The sequence below is a fragment of the Podarcis erhardii genome (genome assembly GCF_964252035.2).
Source record: "Podarcis erhardii genome assembly, chromosome: 15".
Taxonomy (NCBI): Eukaryota; Metazoa; Chordata; class Lepidosauria; order Squamata; family Lacertidae; genus Podarcis; species Podarcis erhardii.
The window spans coordinates 44,777,771-44,794,101 of record NC_138505.1 but is presented as its reverse complement, the minus strand read 5'-3'; the positions used below and the strand labels follow the sequence as shown (position 1 = coordinate 44,794,101).

Below are 16,331 nucleotides of genomic sequence, written 5' to 3'. Positions count from 1 at the left end.
GGAGAGTAGCACTGTCTAGTTCTGTCTAGTGCTGTTACATGGGATCAATTCCAATCTGTTACCTCCGAGGATGTGGACAGGCTGCTTGGACAAGTGAAACCAACCACCTGTCTCCTTGATCCTTGCCCATCCTGGCTGATAAAAACGAGCCGGGAAAGGCTGGGCGATGGGCTCTGCGGGGTAGTGAATGCTTCTCTCTGTGAGGCAGCCTTCCCAGACCCACTGAAAGAGGCGGTCATTAAACCACTTCTTAAAAAAACTTTTTTAGACCCAGCCAATTTGGCCAACTATCGCCCAGTCTCAAATTTACCATTCTTGGGCAAGGTGGTTAAGCGGGTGGTTGCCGAACATCTCCAAGCATGCCTGGAGGATACAGACCATTTGGATCCCTTCCAATCGGGATTCAGGCCTCACCATGGGACTGAAACTGCCTTGGTCGCACTGGTTGATGATCTCCGGCAGGCTAGGGACAAAGGTGAGAGCTGTTTCCTAGTTCTGCTGGATCTCTCAGCGGCCTTTGACACCATCGACCATAACATCCTTCTGGACCGTCTAGAGGGGCTGGGAGCTGGGGGCACTGTTATACGGTGCTTCCGCTCCTTTCTCCTGGGCCGTGCCCAGAAAGTGGTGTTGGGGAATGAGCGTTCAGACCCCTGGGCTCTCACGTGTGGGGTGCCTCAGGGTTCCGTCCTCTCCCCCATGCTTTTTAATATCTATATGAAGCCACTGGGAGAGATCATCAGGGGGTTTGGGCTGGGTGTTCATCAGTATGCAGATGACACCCAGCTTTACCTCGCCTTTAAATCAGAACCAGTGAAGGCGGTGAAGGTCCTGTGTGAGTGCCTGGAGGCGGTTGGAGGATGGATGGTGGCTAACAGATTGAGGTTGAATCCTGACAAGACTGAAGTCCTGTTTTGGGGGGACAGGGGGCTGGCGGGTGTGGGGGATTCCCTGGTCCTGAATGGGGTAACTGTGCCCCTGCGCAGCCTGGGAGTCACTTTGGACTCACAGCTGTCCATGGAGGCACAGGTTACTTCTGTATCCATAGCAGCTGTCTACCAACTCCACCTGGTATGCAGGATGAGACCCTCCCTGCCTGCAGACTGTCTCACCAGAGTGGTGCATGCTCTAGTTATCTCCCGCTTGGACTACTGCAACGCACTCTACGTGGGGCTACGTTTGACGGTGACCCAGAAACTGCCATTAATCCAGAATGCGGCAGCTAGACTGGTGACTGGGAGCGGCCGCCGGGACCAAATAACACTGGTTCTGAGAGATCTGCATTGGCTCCCAGTACGTTTCCGAGCACAATTCAAAGTGTTAAAGCCCTAAACGTCCTCGGTCCAGTATACCTGAAGGAGCCTCTCCACCCCCATCATTCAGCCAGGACACTGAGATCCAGCACCGAGGGCCTTCTGGCGGTTCCCTCATTGCGAGAAGTAAGGTTACAGGGAACCAGACAGAGGGCCTTCTCGGTAGTGGCGCCCACCCTGTGGAATACCCTCCCTTCAGATGTGAAGGAAATAAGTAGCTACCCTATCTTTAAAAGACATCTGAAGGCAGCCCTGTTTAGGGAAGTTTTTAACATTTAACGCTGTATTGTTTTTAATACTTGATTGGCAGCCGCCCAGAGTGGCTGGGGAAACTCAGCCAGATGGGCGGAGTATAAATAATAAATTATTATTATTATGATACAAGGTCAGGGTCTCTCTTGGTTTCCTTGATGTCTGGGTGGAAGTCCCCCCCCCCATCCCACCCCTCCTTGTTCAGAGGCGTGTAACATGGAGCAGGGACTTCCGGGTGGCTGCCCCTGTTCTGCATTGTTGGGGGTTGGACTGGGTGACCCCGCAGGTCCCCTCAGACGCTACAGTTCTATGATCCCTGTTCAGATATGGCATGCACCCGCTCATTGCAACAGGCGAGAAGCCACCTGAGAAAGAACTTGCCGTCTTTTCTCATGTATAAGACGAGGTTTTTTACCCCCCAAATCAAGTGTCAAATTGGGGCTCCTCTTCTACAGGGGGAGTGCTGAGGGGGGACGGGCGCTTGATTGTAGCCGCCAGGAAGAGATTCCCAGCTATGATTTCTTTGCTGTGGAAAGGGCTGTTGTCAACTGGCAGACGATAGGTGACTTGGTGGTTGATGCCTGCCTGCAATTGTGCAATTTGATTAATGGCTCCCTCCCCCCCAAAAAAGCTCAACCACTCTGGGCAACCCCTCCCCAAAAAAGCTTAGCAAGTCTTGGCAATCTGCCCCCGTTTTCTAAATTTTGAGTGCCCAGAAATAGGGGGCGTCTTATACATGGGGGCGTGTTATACATGGAAAAACACGGTACCTTTCCCTCTCATCCGCCTCATTTACTCACCTCTCTCTCTCTCTCTCTCTCTTTCTTTCTGAAGAACTCTCTGATGAAAACTTAGAGTACTTGTTGGTGGGTAAGAAAATGCTGGGAGGAAGAACCGTCAGAGAAGCTTTGGAGATGATGGATGAAAAGGAGATTTTGGAGACCATCCTCCAACACCTCCAGCCACCTCCCCAGGTGTGTGTGATGCAGGGTGGATTTGATTGAAATCAAATCGATTTAAAGCATCTTTTTACATTCTTGCTTGTATAATCTTAATATTTACAACCAGATGAAGGTTTCATTTTGGGAATAATAAATTTCCAGAGTAGTTTTTACTACTGATTTGGTTATACTGTTAGGAATGCATAGACACATAATTATGAAATTATTGTGGGGTATAATAAGTTAACTGCATACAGACGCTTCAGGTTACATACGCTTCAGGTTACAGACTCCGCTAACCCAGAAATAGTACCTCGGGTTAAGAACTGCCATCGGCTCAGGGGCGAGAGGGGAAAAGCCGGGTGGATTTCAGAGAGCCCCCAAAGATCGTGGGAAGCAGCACTTCCTCAGCGGAGGAAGGAGAGGAGATGCAGGGGTTGGAGGAGGCAAGGCGGTGCCAGGACACCTTGCCTGAGCAAAGCGGGGAGGAGGGGGGTCCCCCATTACCCAAGCCTTCCTTGCGCAGTAGGTTTCCGCGCAGAGAGGGGAGGCGCAGACTGGGCGCCAAGAAATTACTCTGCTGGGGAAGGTTGAAGGGCCGCCCACTCTCAGATTCTGCCCGTGAATGAGCAAGACATGGAATAGAGGTGCTCTGCATTCTGAAGGTTTTGATCACTAAGAAGAAAGCTGGAAAACCGACTCTTGAGCCATATTTCCTGATTGCTGTCAAGCAACCAACCGGTACCTCTAACAGTGGTGCTTCATGTTAAGAACAGTTTCAGGTTAAGAACGGACCTCCGGAAAGAATTACGTTCTTAACCTGAGCTACCACTGTATATTTGGACAACTTTTCTGCTGTACCTTATTGGAAGAAAAATAACCATTTTCTTAATTAGAATTTAAACAATTTATTTAACTAAAACAATAACATTATAGCATATATATCCATGTTTGTTAACTGATGTGGTTAACTTTTTTTAAAAAAATTCTTAGAATGAATTTTAGCATATATGAAAAACTTAAAATAAATCCTTACTTCCCAGTGAATAGCCGTTGGACTATAATGCAACTTAAAAAGAAAATATATTTTGGAAGATTTTTCCTCCAAAAGCATTTTATTTTAGAAATCCAAATTAATTTTTTAAAAAATGTGATTTAAATCAAAGAAATCCATTTTTAAAAAAGGGGGTCATTGATTTTTAGCCACCCTGGTCTGATGTTGCGCAGCGTGAACCAGGATTCCCCAACCTGGTGCCCTCTAAATGTTCTGGACCATATGCTGCCTGGGGCTGGTGGGAGCATGTAGAAGGGGAACTGCCATGAACTATCACAGGCAAAGGCAAACCCAGCCCTCCAGCTGTTTTGGGACTACAGCTCCCATCATCCCTAGCAAACAGGACCAGCGGGTCAGGGGTGATGGGCATTGGAGTCCCCAAACAGCTGGAGGGCCGTGTTTGCCTCCGCCTGAACTATTGGGAGCCCAGCTTGGAGGAAGGTCCTATTTGCAGATGCAAGAGACGACTTTCTCCTGGTGGGGCTTGAAAAGAGGACCAGGCAAATTTGGGGAAGCAGAGAAGGCGATCAGTGCAGCATCTGTAGACCGGAAGAAGAACCAATCCATGAACTTGATTTGGTGGGATGACTTGGACCCCAGGAAATGTTGCATGTTTTTTTCTTTAACTTTTGCAACTGATCGTTCCCGATATCTTGGAACGTTTGAGAATCCGATATTGTGCAGTAAAAGTTTTTGTGACTGTATTGTGCCTGATATGGCCAATATTTCCTCTTCGCTCTCAAGAGCAGTTAATTTGCCAGGCCTGGGCATTTGGCAGAGCAGGCAAGCAAATACTTTCTGCAACAGAAAATTTAATAAATAATCATACTGGGAGTGGTATTGTCTGTTTGTTATTATGGTATGTATTTTTGAGTTTTTATATTGTAAACCGGCCAGTGATCTTCGGATGAAGGGCAGTACAGAAATTTAATAAATAATAGTAATAGCCACAATGCCTAGATTCTGTTTGTTCATGGCAAGAAACAAAGTGCTTTAAATGAATGGTGTGTCTCCCAGTCCAGAGGATTTATTGAATCTTCTTTGGAGTGTTACTTTAAAAAAGAAGAAGAATTGATTGCAATAGATTTTACTCCAAATGATTTTTGCAAGAAGTCTATTTCTAGGCATGTGGGTTTTTTTTAGAGAAGACAAGTGGCAGATAGATGGCAACTGTTCTCTAGACAAGAAACATGACACTTTTCTTCATTTTATTCCCAGCAGAAGACATCCAAGCCTGGACACAACAAGGTAAGTCCTTGCCGCGAATTCCTCGCGGCACTTTTAGCGGAATGCTCAGAGTCCCAGGTTCTTTAGTGCAGTATTTATTATTGTGAGCTCAATATATATACAAATATCTACAGAAGCAGTTCATCTAATCAGACAGAGTACCTGCACCTTGAGGCAAAAGAAGACTCCACACTCATCTACACCACTCCACCACTATTGGACAGGCTTCCCTTTTAAACCGGTGACAGCCAATCACATTACTGCTGCGTCATTCTGACCCAGCACTTCCACAGAGAGTATTGGATCTGTAGCCTTATTGGAGTTCACTGATTGGGTCTGCGTTGCTCCGGGACAGGAGGAAGGAAGCCAAATGACACCAAGGTTGATTCAAAGAAGAAAGAGTTTATTCTGCTCTCCGGATAGCAGAAGGTACTTGCGTGATCAAGTCCACAGCAAGTCCAAAGGAATTTTAGGTGGTTCACCGGGGAGTCCCCCGGTGTCTTCCGACACCGGTACGTTCTCCTGGTCAGTGTTATCAGCAAGCCAGATGTCTCTCGCACATGGACAGCTTGAGCGCATCCCACGCCTCACTTGCTGTCACCTTATCAGCTACGTAGACTAGCTGGCTGTCGTCCATTCCAAGGATGATCATAGCCAAGGCTTTCTCATCCTTTTCATCCTCCTCAGGGGGCTGCGGTGGATCTTCCACCACTTTCCACAGGCCCTCACGCTTGAGGAAGTGTTGCATGCGGACTGACCAGATGCTGTAGTTCATGGCCGTCAGCTTCTCCAGCAGCACGCCAGCTCTGGACTGCTCCATTGCTGCAGCTCCCCTCCAGCACCCACGGCTAGATAACAGCCACCTGTACTCATGCGCAGCAGAAGTGTGCTGGGCCCATAACCCTGTCACGAATTCCTCGCAGCGCTTTTAGCAGAAAGCTCAGAGTCCTAGGTTCTTTAGTGCAGTATTTATTATTGTGAGCTAAATATATATACAAATATCTACAAAAGCAGTTCATCTAATCAGACAGAGTACCTGCGCCTTGAGGCAAAAGAAGACTCCACACTCATCTACACCACTCCACCACTATTGGACAGGCTTCCCTTTTAAACCGGTGACAGCCAACCACATTACTGTGGAGGGAGGCTGGGGACACCTGTAAGAGGCTGCAGGTGCAGGTATTAGTCCTCTAAAAAAGTGGGAAGAGCCTAGGGTCAGCGTATCTAGGACAAAAGTGTGTCATGAGAATGAAAGATGAGGCTGCTGGGTTAGACCAGCATCCTTATCTCACAGTGGCCAACCAGATGCCCATGGGAAACTGGAAAGCAGAATTCGAACACAGAGCACTCTCCCCTTCCTGTGGTTTCCAGCAACTGGTATTCAGAAGCATTCCTGCCTCCAACAGTGGAGGCAGAGCAATTAGGACATGCTGAACTTGTCAACTTTCAAATTCCCCAAATGAGGAGTACTAAAGAGTTGTAATAGGGACGCGGGTGGTGCTGTGGGTTAAACCACTGTGCCGTTTGGGCTTGCCGATTGGAAGGTCGGCGGTTCGAATCCCTGCGATGGGGTGAGCTCCCGTTGTTCGGCCCACCTAGCAGTTCAAAAGCACATAGTGCAAGTAAATAAAATAATAATAATAATAATAATAATAATAATAATAATAATAATAATAATAATAATTTATTTATATCCCACCCTCCCCAGCTGAAGCCAGTACTGCTCCGGCTGGAAGGTAAACGGCATTTCCGTGTGCTGCTCTGGTTTCGCCAGAAGCGGCTTAGTCATGCTGGCCACATGACCTGGAAAAACTGTCTGTGGAAGCGGACAAATGCCGGCTGCCTCGGCCTTAAAGCGAGATGAGCTTTAAGCCCAGAGTCGTTTGCGACTGGACTTAATTGTCAGGGGTCCCTTTACCTTTACCTTTAAAGAGTTGTAACGTGACTTGGGAATTCAGAAGATGTGTAAAATTGCATACAAATCATTAAAACAATTGCCTAGTACTTGCAATCTATTATTATTATTTAGTATTACCCGACATTTTCAGACGGTAAAATTGAATTTTTTTGGTTTTCCAAAAGCAGTTGATGTAGCTGGTGGGGTCTCCTCCCTGTGACTCACCCAAACCTTCCCCAACCCTTAGAACGCCCTCTATAGATACTATGGACTCAAGCTGCGGGATTCCAGGAGCGCAGAGACAGTCCACCAGTACCTGCACTTACTCCTGAGGTTGCCTCTCGAAGAGGAAGCAGACAGAGAGGTGAGTGAATGTGTGGGATGTCAGGGGGGAGGAGAGCCAGCGGGACTGGGACTGCGCTCACACGAAGACTGTCCTGGAAGAGCCTCCTCCTTCTGAACCCTCTTGATTCAAGCGCCTCCCCAGGCTGCTCCCCAGTGTCCCACCACCACAATCCAGGGTCCCCCACTCTTACTCATCCAGCCAGTCCCTGACATTACCCCACCAGCCCTCTGTCCTGATTTCCGGATTGGTCTCTGCTCATGACCTTCCTCCCTCCAAAGATTTTGTACCCACCCACTCACCCCCTCAAAGCCTCTTACAGGAGCAACTGCTTTTCAGCATTCAACATATCTGGGCAGATTTGTTTAGTTTTGGGTTAGATCAGAGCAGCCAGCAAGTGGCCCTCAATGCCTTTCTTGGCAGCCCTCAGCAAGCTTGGAGGCACCCCTACACACCTGTAGGCCTTGCACTGCCTTCCCAAAGCTGGGTAAGGAGGTGCTGGGCTTGGGGAAGGAGGCAGGTGTGATCTGTCAGGGTCCTAGGGTCCTCAGTTAGCTCTTTCCCACCTTTGGCAAGAAGGTGGGAAGGCTCTAGGTCCCGCCAGAGCCTCGTGCCTCCTTCCCAAAACCCAGCGCCTCACCTGCCTACCTTTGGGAAGGCAGCATGCGGGCCGGGGCGTGTGTGTCAAATTTTGGCCTTGCTCCCCTCTCCCACACGACAAGTCAGTGTGCGGCCCACAGGTTCTGTGCTGAACTACTCTTGTGGCCCACTTGGTATGAGAAACTGGAGCACCCTGGTTTAGATGGTGCATATTCCTGCTCTGGCGCCTTTGGGTGAGCGGTGGATTACAAATACTTCCAGGGAATAAATGATGCATTTTAATGTAGTTGAGTATTTAATGAAGCCAAGAACTGTATCACAAGATTTGAAAATGTCAGAATGCAAGGCATCCTTGCGTTGCAAGCTGCACGAGTCTGGGAGGTGTGGTCTGGTCAGTTCACATCAGAATCCACAGAAATATCGTTCTTCAAACCACCCCTATTATTATCCGGGATGAAAGGATCTCTTCAAATTGGTTCTCTAAGTGTCTCATTTCTCCATTCTTAAATTTGGTTCCCCACATTTCACAGGAATCTGCTTACAGAATCACATTTATCCTCCATCCCTCATGATCAGCTTAGCTTAATGGTTGCCATCAATTTCATTTTAATTGATTTTATTTAATTTTTATAATGAAATGTTTTTAGAATGTTGTACTATTTAATTGTTGTTAGCCGCCCTGAGCCCAGCTTTGGCTGGGGAGGGCGGGATATAAATAAAATTTATTATTATTATTATCACTAATTGCAATCAAGAAAATGACATGTTTGACGTGCCTCATTCTCCCTAGGGAATTTCTGAGGCTATCGGTGTGGCTTCAAGCACCCATATTTCACAGGTGCTGATGGCAGTGCGGGACTTCGGCCACGCAGCCATTGCAAGGAATACTGAGACATCTGAGGTAAGGGTGTGAAGTGAGGAAGGAGCGTAGCAAGAGTGTAGGTCAGCCATCCCCAGCCTGGTGCCCCTTCCCCATCCGTGTGTTTTGAATTGGAACTCCCATCAGCCCCTGACAGCATGGCCAATGGTTAGACGAAGATCCTGGCGGATTGGATCCTTAGCGGCTCTTTACATCCACACCAAAGCATGTTGGAAAAGAACGAATCCTGCCCCATTTCCAAACATGCTCTTTTTCAAGGGATGGGATCCTTACCATTCCAAAAAGGCAATTGGATCTGCTCTCAGTATGGAAGCCAGACAGCTTCCTCTGTGGGTATGTCTCAGTCATCCTTCTGAAGTGGGCTCCAGCAGTCCTGTCTCTGTGGCTCCAGATCCTAGATCTGATCTGATCCCTTGGCTCAGTCAGTCAGTCAAACAAACAGATTCGTTAGAAACCATTGGTCACCCCCCAAAGTACACTGACCCCTGTTTTTAGGTTGGTTGTCAGATGGTTGGTTGGCATTTCTTCAATAGTGGAAGCTAATGGGGACCCCCAAGGGTCATCTAGTCCAACCCCCTCCAATGCAGGAATCTTAAGCATCCCTGGGAGATGGCCATCCAACCTCCAACGAAGGAGAGTCCACAACCTCCCAAGGGAGAGTGTTCTGCTGTCAGAAAGCTTTGAATGAAGAACCTCTTAGAGTTTGGAAGAGGGGACACCTCTCCAACTGAGGGGAGGGAGCAGAACCCAAGAGAGAAGGCAGGCGGCAGGCTGGGAGAGGCAGAGAGAAAGAGGGGAGAGGTTTCAGCTGCACCCCCTGCCCAATTTGCTCTCGTGCAAGGGTTCTTCTGCCTTACGGGAGTGCCTGCTGGCCCCATTCAACTATGTTCTAGAGTAGACCCACTGAATTTAATGAAGATGACGAGGCCCATTCATTTCGACAGGTCTACTTGAAGCAAAGCATAGTTGAGTGTCGCTCTCTGTGTTCACCTCCATATATTTGTCAATTAAGCGAATTATTACAAAGGCATGTGAGGAGAATCAGAACTTACAGGGTTAAACAGTTCTGTGTGACGTCTCACATTCTGAGGCGTGGTTATGTTCACATACGGGAATCTTTCTTTGTGTGTGAGTTTCCTTTCATTTTTGGCTGAGAGGCGAAAGGATGTCTGCTCTTTCGCCGGGCTGATTTATGATGTTTTTCTACTCATTAAAAGACTGTTGGAGTTTAGTAAGAAGCCTGCATTCAGTCTGATTTATTATCCACACACAAGGCAACAGTTTCTGCCGCTGCAAAACTCTGCTAAGGACTATGCTAAGAGAGCTAAGGGAGCTCAAGTTTTCTATCGGCACAGACGTCCATCGGCGCAGCAGAAGTGTACTGGGCGCCATCTTATCTCACAAGGCATAGTAACTGCGTGCGGATCTAACAGTTCCATAACCTGAGGGGGCCTTGGGGTCATGTGCCCCCAACTCTCCAATTCTCCAACCCAGCTGGAAGGAGATCAGATCCTTTTCCTTCCACTTTCAGTTAACTTCCCTCAAGCTTCCCTCAAGGGAGCAGGAGCCGATGAGTCCAAGGCTCATTCACACAATAATAAACCATAGTTTATCACAGAGGTAACCAAAATGGTGCCCATCAGATGCTACAGACTGCAACTCCCATCCCTCCTGACCTCTGGCCATGCTGGCTGAGGCTGATGGGAGCTAGAGGCCAACCTATGTTGATGCCCTCTGGTTTATTGTTACATCTGAACGCAGCCCTGAACTCTCTTGTGCTCTGCCATCCAAGAGAAATGAAACCCAGGAGTGTGGTACCTCTGGATTTTTGCTGTGAGTTGGTAAATGACCAAGGAAATTTCCCAACCCTCACTATGGAGAAGATGAGCAGATCCACCTGGTTCATTTTAATTTTTAAAAAGCAGCTCCCATGGAAAAGAGCACCAGTGGTCAGTCTACCCTACACTGTCCTGCACTTTCTCCCTGGTTGACTGACCGAACCCAAAGAGAACACCTTCATGGTTCCTCATCATCCTGGGGGAAAAGTGACCAGTGGGGTGTCACAGGGTTCTGTCCTGGCCCGTTGTTGTTCCACTTTTTTAAAAATAAAAGACTTGGATGAAGGAATTGAGGGGATGCTCATCAAATTTGCAGATGACACCAAACTGGGAAGGGTAGCCAATGCCACAGAAGACAGAATCGGGATTCAAGATAACCTTAACAGATTGGAGAACTGGGCCCAAACTAACAAAATGAAATTCAATAGGGTCAAATGTCAGGCTCTATATTTAGGCAGGAAGAACCCGATGCACATATATAGGGTGGGGGAGCCCTGGCTTGCCAGCAGTTTGAGTTTCCTGGAGGAAAAAAAATACAAAATTTGTAAGTCTGCACAACAAGTTGTTGTTGCTTAGTCGTTTAGTCGTGTCCGACTCTTCGTGACCCCCTGGACCAGAGCACGCCAGGCACTCCTGTCTTCCACTGCCTCCCGCAGCTTGGTCAAACTCATGCTGGTAGCTTCAAGAACGCTGTCCAGCCATCTCGTCCTCTGTTGTCCCCTTCTCCTTGTGCCCTCCACCTTTCGCACAACAACTTACTGACTACTAATATTTTCCCAGCTGCTAAAAGGTCCCAACTAAATGGTGATTTGTCTCCAATTGCACTTAAGGTTCCCAAACTCACTTTCCCCATCCTTTCCCTCCAGAATACTAGCGAGACGAATGCCAGTATCACCGTCATCCTTTGCTGTGGTCAAATGGCATCCGGGGCACGGCAGGATGACCTCCCCCTTTTTATAGACCTCATCACAGAGGAGCTCCTCTTCCAATTCCAGAACAGCAGGAAGGTATGGCTCTGATTATCACACGGACTCCTGTTGTTTGTTCTCTCAGCTATACCATACTTTTCCGTGTATAAGACGAGGGTTTTTATTATTATTATTAAAAAATGATGTTTAAAAATGAGGGTCATCTTATACACAGAGAGTGCATTGGGGGGACGTGGGTTTGGTTGCCGCTGCAAGCCGGAGATAGTCAACAGCTATTGTGTGCGTTATTGGTGGCTGCAGCAAGGGGTGGTGTTGATTGGCTGTCGCTGCGGAAATTGGGAAGGCGATTGGCGGTTTCTGCCGGCGAGGGACAGACAATAGGTGGGTTTTGCGACATGTGTGAGTGGCAGCATAGGTTCAGCGGGTGAGCAATTTTTGGAATCCCCTCCCCCAAATAGCTGAACAACTGTGGGTAATCCTACCCCCGAAAAGCTCAGCAACTCTGGGCAATCCTTCCCCCATTTTCTTAATTTGGAGTCCCCCAAAATAGGGGGTGTCTTATACTCGAAAAAATATGGTATATTCTGCCTTTCTCCTGTCATACGTCTCCAGGAGGTGTGCAACCATTTCCCCCGTGGTCACCATCCAGGCACTGAGCAGACCTCCTGAGCTCCATCAAGGTCCTTGCACCACATGCCTTCAGACTGTGCCCTAGGGCAGGGTTTTTGGCTTCATCCACCGAAGGGTTGTAGACTGGGGTGTATACTGGCTCCACACTTAGGACCAGATGGGGCATTACAGCGGTACCTTGGTTCTCAAACTTAATCCATTCTGAAACCAAAGCGTTCCAAACCAAGGCATGCTTTCCCATAGAAAGTAATGCAAAATGGATTAATCTGTTCCAGACTTTTTTTAAAGAAACCCTAAAACAGCAATTTAACATGAATTTAACTATCTAACAAGACCACTTCTGGGTTAGGGTTAATTTTTGGATTGGTATCTGAAGAAGTGTGCATGCACACGAAAGCTCATACCTAGAACTAACTTAGTTGGTCTTTAAGGTGCTACTGGAAGGAATTTTTTGTTTTTGGATTGGGTTAGTGTTAGGGTAAGGATTAGAATTAGGATTAGGGTCAGTGTGGCTTTATGTTTCCTTGTGATTTTGATTCAAACTCAATTTTATAAAATCCCTTCTCCTTTCAGAATGAGGCTTTGAAGAAGAGCTTTATGAAGGCAGCAACTCTAACAACCAAGGCGCTTGTGCAATCGAATGTGGGATATGTCACCTTCCCCCACAAAGACGAGCTCACCTTCTGCATCACAGTGAGTAAAAAGAAAAAGAAAAAAAGAGGGGGAATCTCCTGGGGTTTCTTTTCAGAGCGTTTTTTCTTAAAAATAGCTGTGTAGGTCTAGCTCTGGGTTGCATGTTCTGATCATCTGGCCCCAAACCATTTCTGGGTGGTCACGTTCTGCTCCAACTCAAGTTTCCAAACCCACTTGAAAGGCAGCCCTACATTGTGGCAACCTCAGTAGGATGTCACCAGTGCCTAAGTAAAAGAGGCTAGGTTCTCCCAGGAGGAGAGGGCTGTCAATGGCTCCCAGCCATGATTGCTATGTTCTACCTCCACAGAGGAAGGAAGCAATGTTTCTGAATATAGTTGCTGGAAGCCACAGGCGGGGAGAGGGCTCTTGGGCTCATGGTCTGCTCCCTGGTTTCTCACAGACGTCTGGTTGGCCACTGTGAGAATGCTGTGAGGATGCTGGACTAGATGGGCCCTTGGCCTGGTCCAGAAGGCTGATCTTATGCTGTTCTTATGCGGTAGAGCTCTGCCCAGGAGAAAAAGGGATCTTATTCCCAGATCCAGGAAGCCCACTCTCCTCCCCTAGGAGGACCCACTTGCCAATTGCAAAGAAGTTGTCAAGTGGGCTGGATAGAGAGCACAACTCAGGGCTTGGTGTGGTGGTGGCAGGGATGGCGCCTCCAGTTCCCTGACATGCTGTGTGCTTCCCCACCACAGGAGGTCATCAAAGAGGAGCCAATGGCATCACTCACCATCTTACAGCCCGCAATGGAAACGATCATTCGCATGACGTAAGTACGGCCAGACACAGTACATATTTCTTCACCAGGTTTATGGACTGCTGGGTGCTGATCCTTTCCTCTCCCCTTCTTTCTCTTTTCAGTGCCTTGAGACCACGCATGGACCCCCTGCTCCGGTCTCAGCTGCTACAAAAAACCACCAGGAAGGTCTTCCAATTGCCATCATTGCAGGTTACGAAGGTCAAAGCCGGGAGCTCCGTGCCGGCAACACAGAGCCAGGTGACTGGACCTTCTGCTTCTGGAGGAAAATGGGGTTGCCAGGTTAAAGGATTTGAGGGCAAAGAGTCTGAGCCGTGTAAGCTGCAAAGAATGCTGCCCGAGACACTTGACCCATCACAATGATGTAACAGCCAGAGACTTGGGGTGTATATTTTTGATTTTAATCCTGTTTCCATATTTATTGCATTTCACCTTTGGCTAGAATGCATCCACGAATGATTCCTGCATGCCTGCATTTTGTGACTCTCATGCCTCCCTCCTACGCTGCATTTATTTTTATTTGTTTGCTTGTTTGTTTATATGCTGCCCATCTGACTGGGTTACTCTAGCCACTCTGGGCGGCTTCCAACAAATTAAAACACAGCCAGACATCAAATATTTAAAACTTCCCTATGCAGGGCTGCCTTCAGATGTCTTCAGATGGAAGTATAATGATGTATCTCTCTGACATCTGATAGGAGGGTGTTCCACGGGGTGGGCCCCACCACCAAGAAGGCCCTCTGCCTTGGAACACCCCAAGGAAGTTGAGCCCAGTGTGGAGTCCTGTATCTTTATATCGCATGACCTGTAACCTTATATACATCAAGAAACGTTTGATGTTTATGACTCTTTGTGTGCCTTGCTTGAACCCCTGCATAAGCTTTGTTACGAATTTGGACTAGAAGGCTCCAGAGCATATGGGATTTCCATGGGGGTCTTCAGCTTCTAACTGCTTTTGCTTCTCTCCTTCCAGGACTGTTATCACGAAACTATCGACATCTGGCTCAACATGCTCACCAGCTTGCTGTCGGAGGCCCCCTCTCTGGAGACGCTGCAGAAGATATTAGTGGTAAGGGAGTCCCCAAGGTGTCAGAGCAGGGGTAGCAGCAGCTCCCATGCCGGAGGACAGACCCTCTTGAAATGATTGCACGGGGGGCATCTGTGGCCAACTCGCTGGTTGTGGGTGCTGATGGTCAAGTGGGCCTCTGTTCTGCTAGCAATGCTTGTGCAAGGCACACAAGATATGTCCTCTGCTGATGGCCTGTGGGGAAGGGCCGTGGCTCGGGGCAGAGCATCTGTCTTGCATGCCCAAGGTCCCCGGTTCAGTCCTCAGCACTCCAGGTGGGGCTGTGAAAAGGCTCTCTGTCTGAAAGGCCAAAGGGCCAACTGCCAGTCCTCATTACCTGTGGATCAATGGCTGGGCTTGGTCTAAGGATGCTTCCTGCATTCCATTGCTATGGCTGTGGTGAGGTGTATGTTGTATTGTTGTAATTATCACACACACAAACACACCAATGACAGATTGCAGGGCAGTTCACAACATAAAAATACAAAATCAGAACAGAAAATGCATGATAAAGCAAAAGCAACCCAAGAGCCAATTAATATCTAATTCTACTAAGCTGCCTCGAGTCCCTGTCTGGGAAAAAGGTGGGCTATTATTATTATTATTCATAATAATAATAAACAAATTGCAGCAAACTTTCTCCTTTACAAAACAACCCCCTTTTGCAATTTGTCCCCTCTATGAAGCTTTGTGAATTTGCAAACCTGGATTAAGGGTTGTCCTTCCATGTGATGACGATGATTTCTCTCCCGCAGCACACAAATGGCTGGATTGACTCCACAAAAATCAGTGAGAGGCAAAGAGCAGTCAAGACCACCAACGTACTCCTGAAATATGTCTCCGAGCATTTGGACTTTGATGTGAGTGACCAAGGCTTAATGCTGCAATTTCAAATCGTATTGCGTTGGAAAGTTCAGGTGTGAACTAGATGAAAGCTGTATGGCATGGCCATTCCAGGGGAAGGTGCCAGCCAGTGCTATTTTTCTAGAAAAAGAGGTGCCAGGACTCACCATGAACTCACCACCCTTGTTCTCTTATAATGGCAATAGTGCCCACCTGAGAGGTGCCAGTGTTAGCTTTTTGCAGTATAGTAGCACTGCAGAGAGCTTGCTGGGGAGACAATGCATAAAAAGGGACTCAAAAATAACTTAAACAAGATTTTAATAACAAAAACAAAAACTCCTTATACACTAAATACACCAACAACAAACCAGACCCAACCACCAACCCATCCCCCAGGGTAATGGGAAAGCTAGGTGCTGCTCCTTATATACTACACCCAAATGCTGACACAGCTTAATCAATACAACTCAGCACCTGCTATGTTTCACAGCTGTAAAGCTGGGTCTCGTTATTTTGCTCTGGCCCCTTAAAGACATACACAACTGAGACCTGGGAGAGGAGACGGTGGAAGAAGATTGGAAGAAATTTAAGATTTACCTACAAAAATATTGTAAATTGTATGAATGTTAAGAAGGATGCTAGAGTATAAACAACTTGGCACCATTGAGTTCAAGGAAGGGAATTATGAAGATAAGATAAATTTAAGAAATGATAAAAATTTTGGAATATGTTGGTTATATCTAAACTTTTTAAGATTCGAATAAAATGATAGTTAAAATTAGAGGTATAACATTGAAAATTAGTTATGAAGACTAAAAACAAGGGGACAAATTTGCTGAATAAAATTATAACTAAGAACGCAGGAGCGGGAGATGTGAGGGAGTCCAAAGCAGTGAAAAGATCTATGTTAAGAGATGTGATATTGTATTGTTTTATTGGAATTGTGATTTACAAAAAATTGTTAATAAAAAATATTTTTTTTAAAAAAAAAGACATACACAACTGGTGGAACAATGATGAACCTTTACATTTAAAGAAACCATTCAACATTTCCCCTGCGGTTCATCA

At 47.2% G+C, this 16,331-nt stretch overlaps 1 protein-coding gene across 1 annotated transcript; it reads left to right on the top strand.

Moving 5' to 3' along the window:
• Positions 1-2,482: 2,482 nt before the first annotated feature.
• LOC309329778 (uncharacterized protein) lies at positions 2,483-15,799 on the top strand (the record flags this gene model as incomplete). Its single annotated transcript, XM_081840789.1, has 6 exons — positions 2,483-2,539; positions 4,779-4,808; positions 11,212-11,352; positions 12,478-12,597; positions 14,328-14,423; positions 15,176-15,799. The coding sequence occupies 6 exons, from the start codon at positions 2,483-2,485 to the stop codon at positions 15,341-15,343; spliced, it is 612 nt and encodes a 203-aa protein (XP_081696915.1). The 3' UTR covers positions 15,344-15,799.
• Between the last annotated feature and the right edge of the window lie 532 nt (positions 15,800-16,331).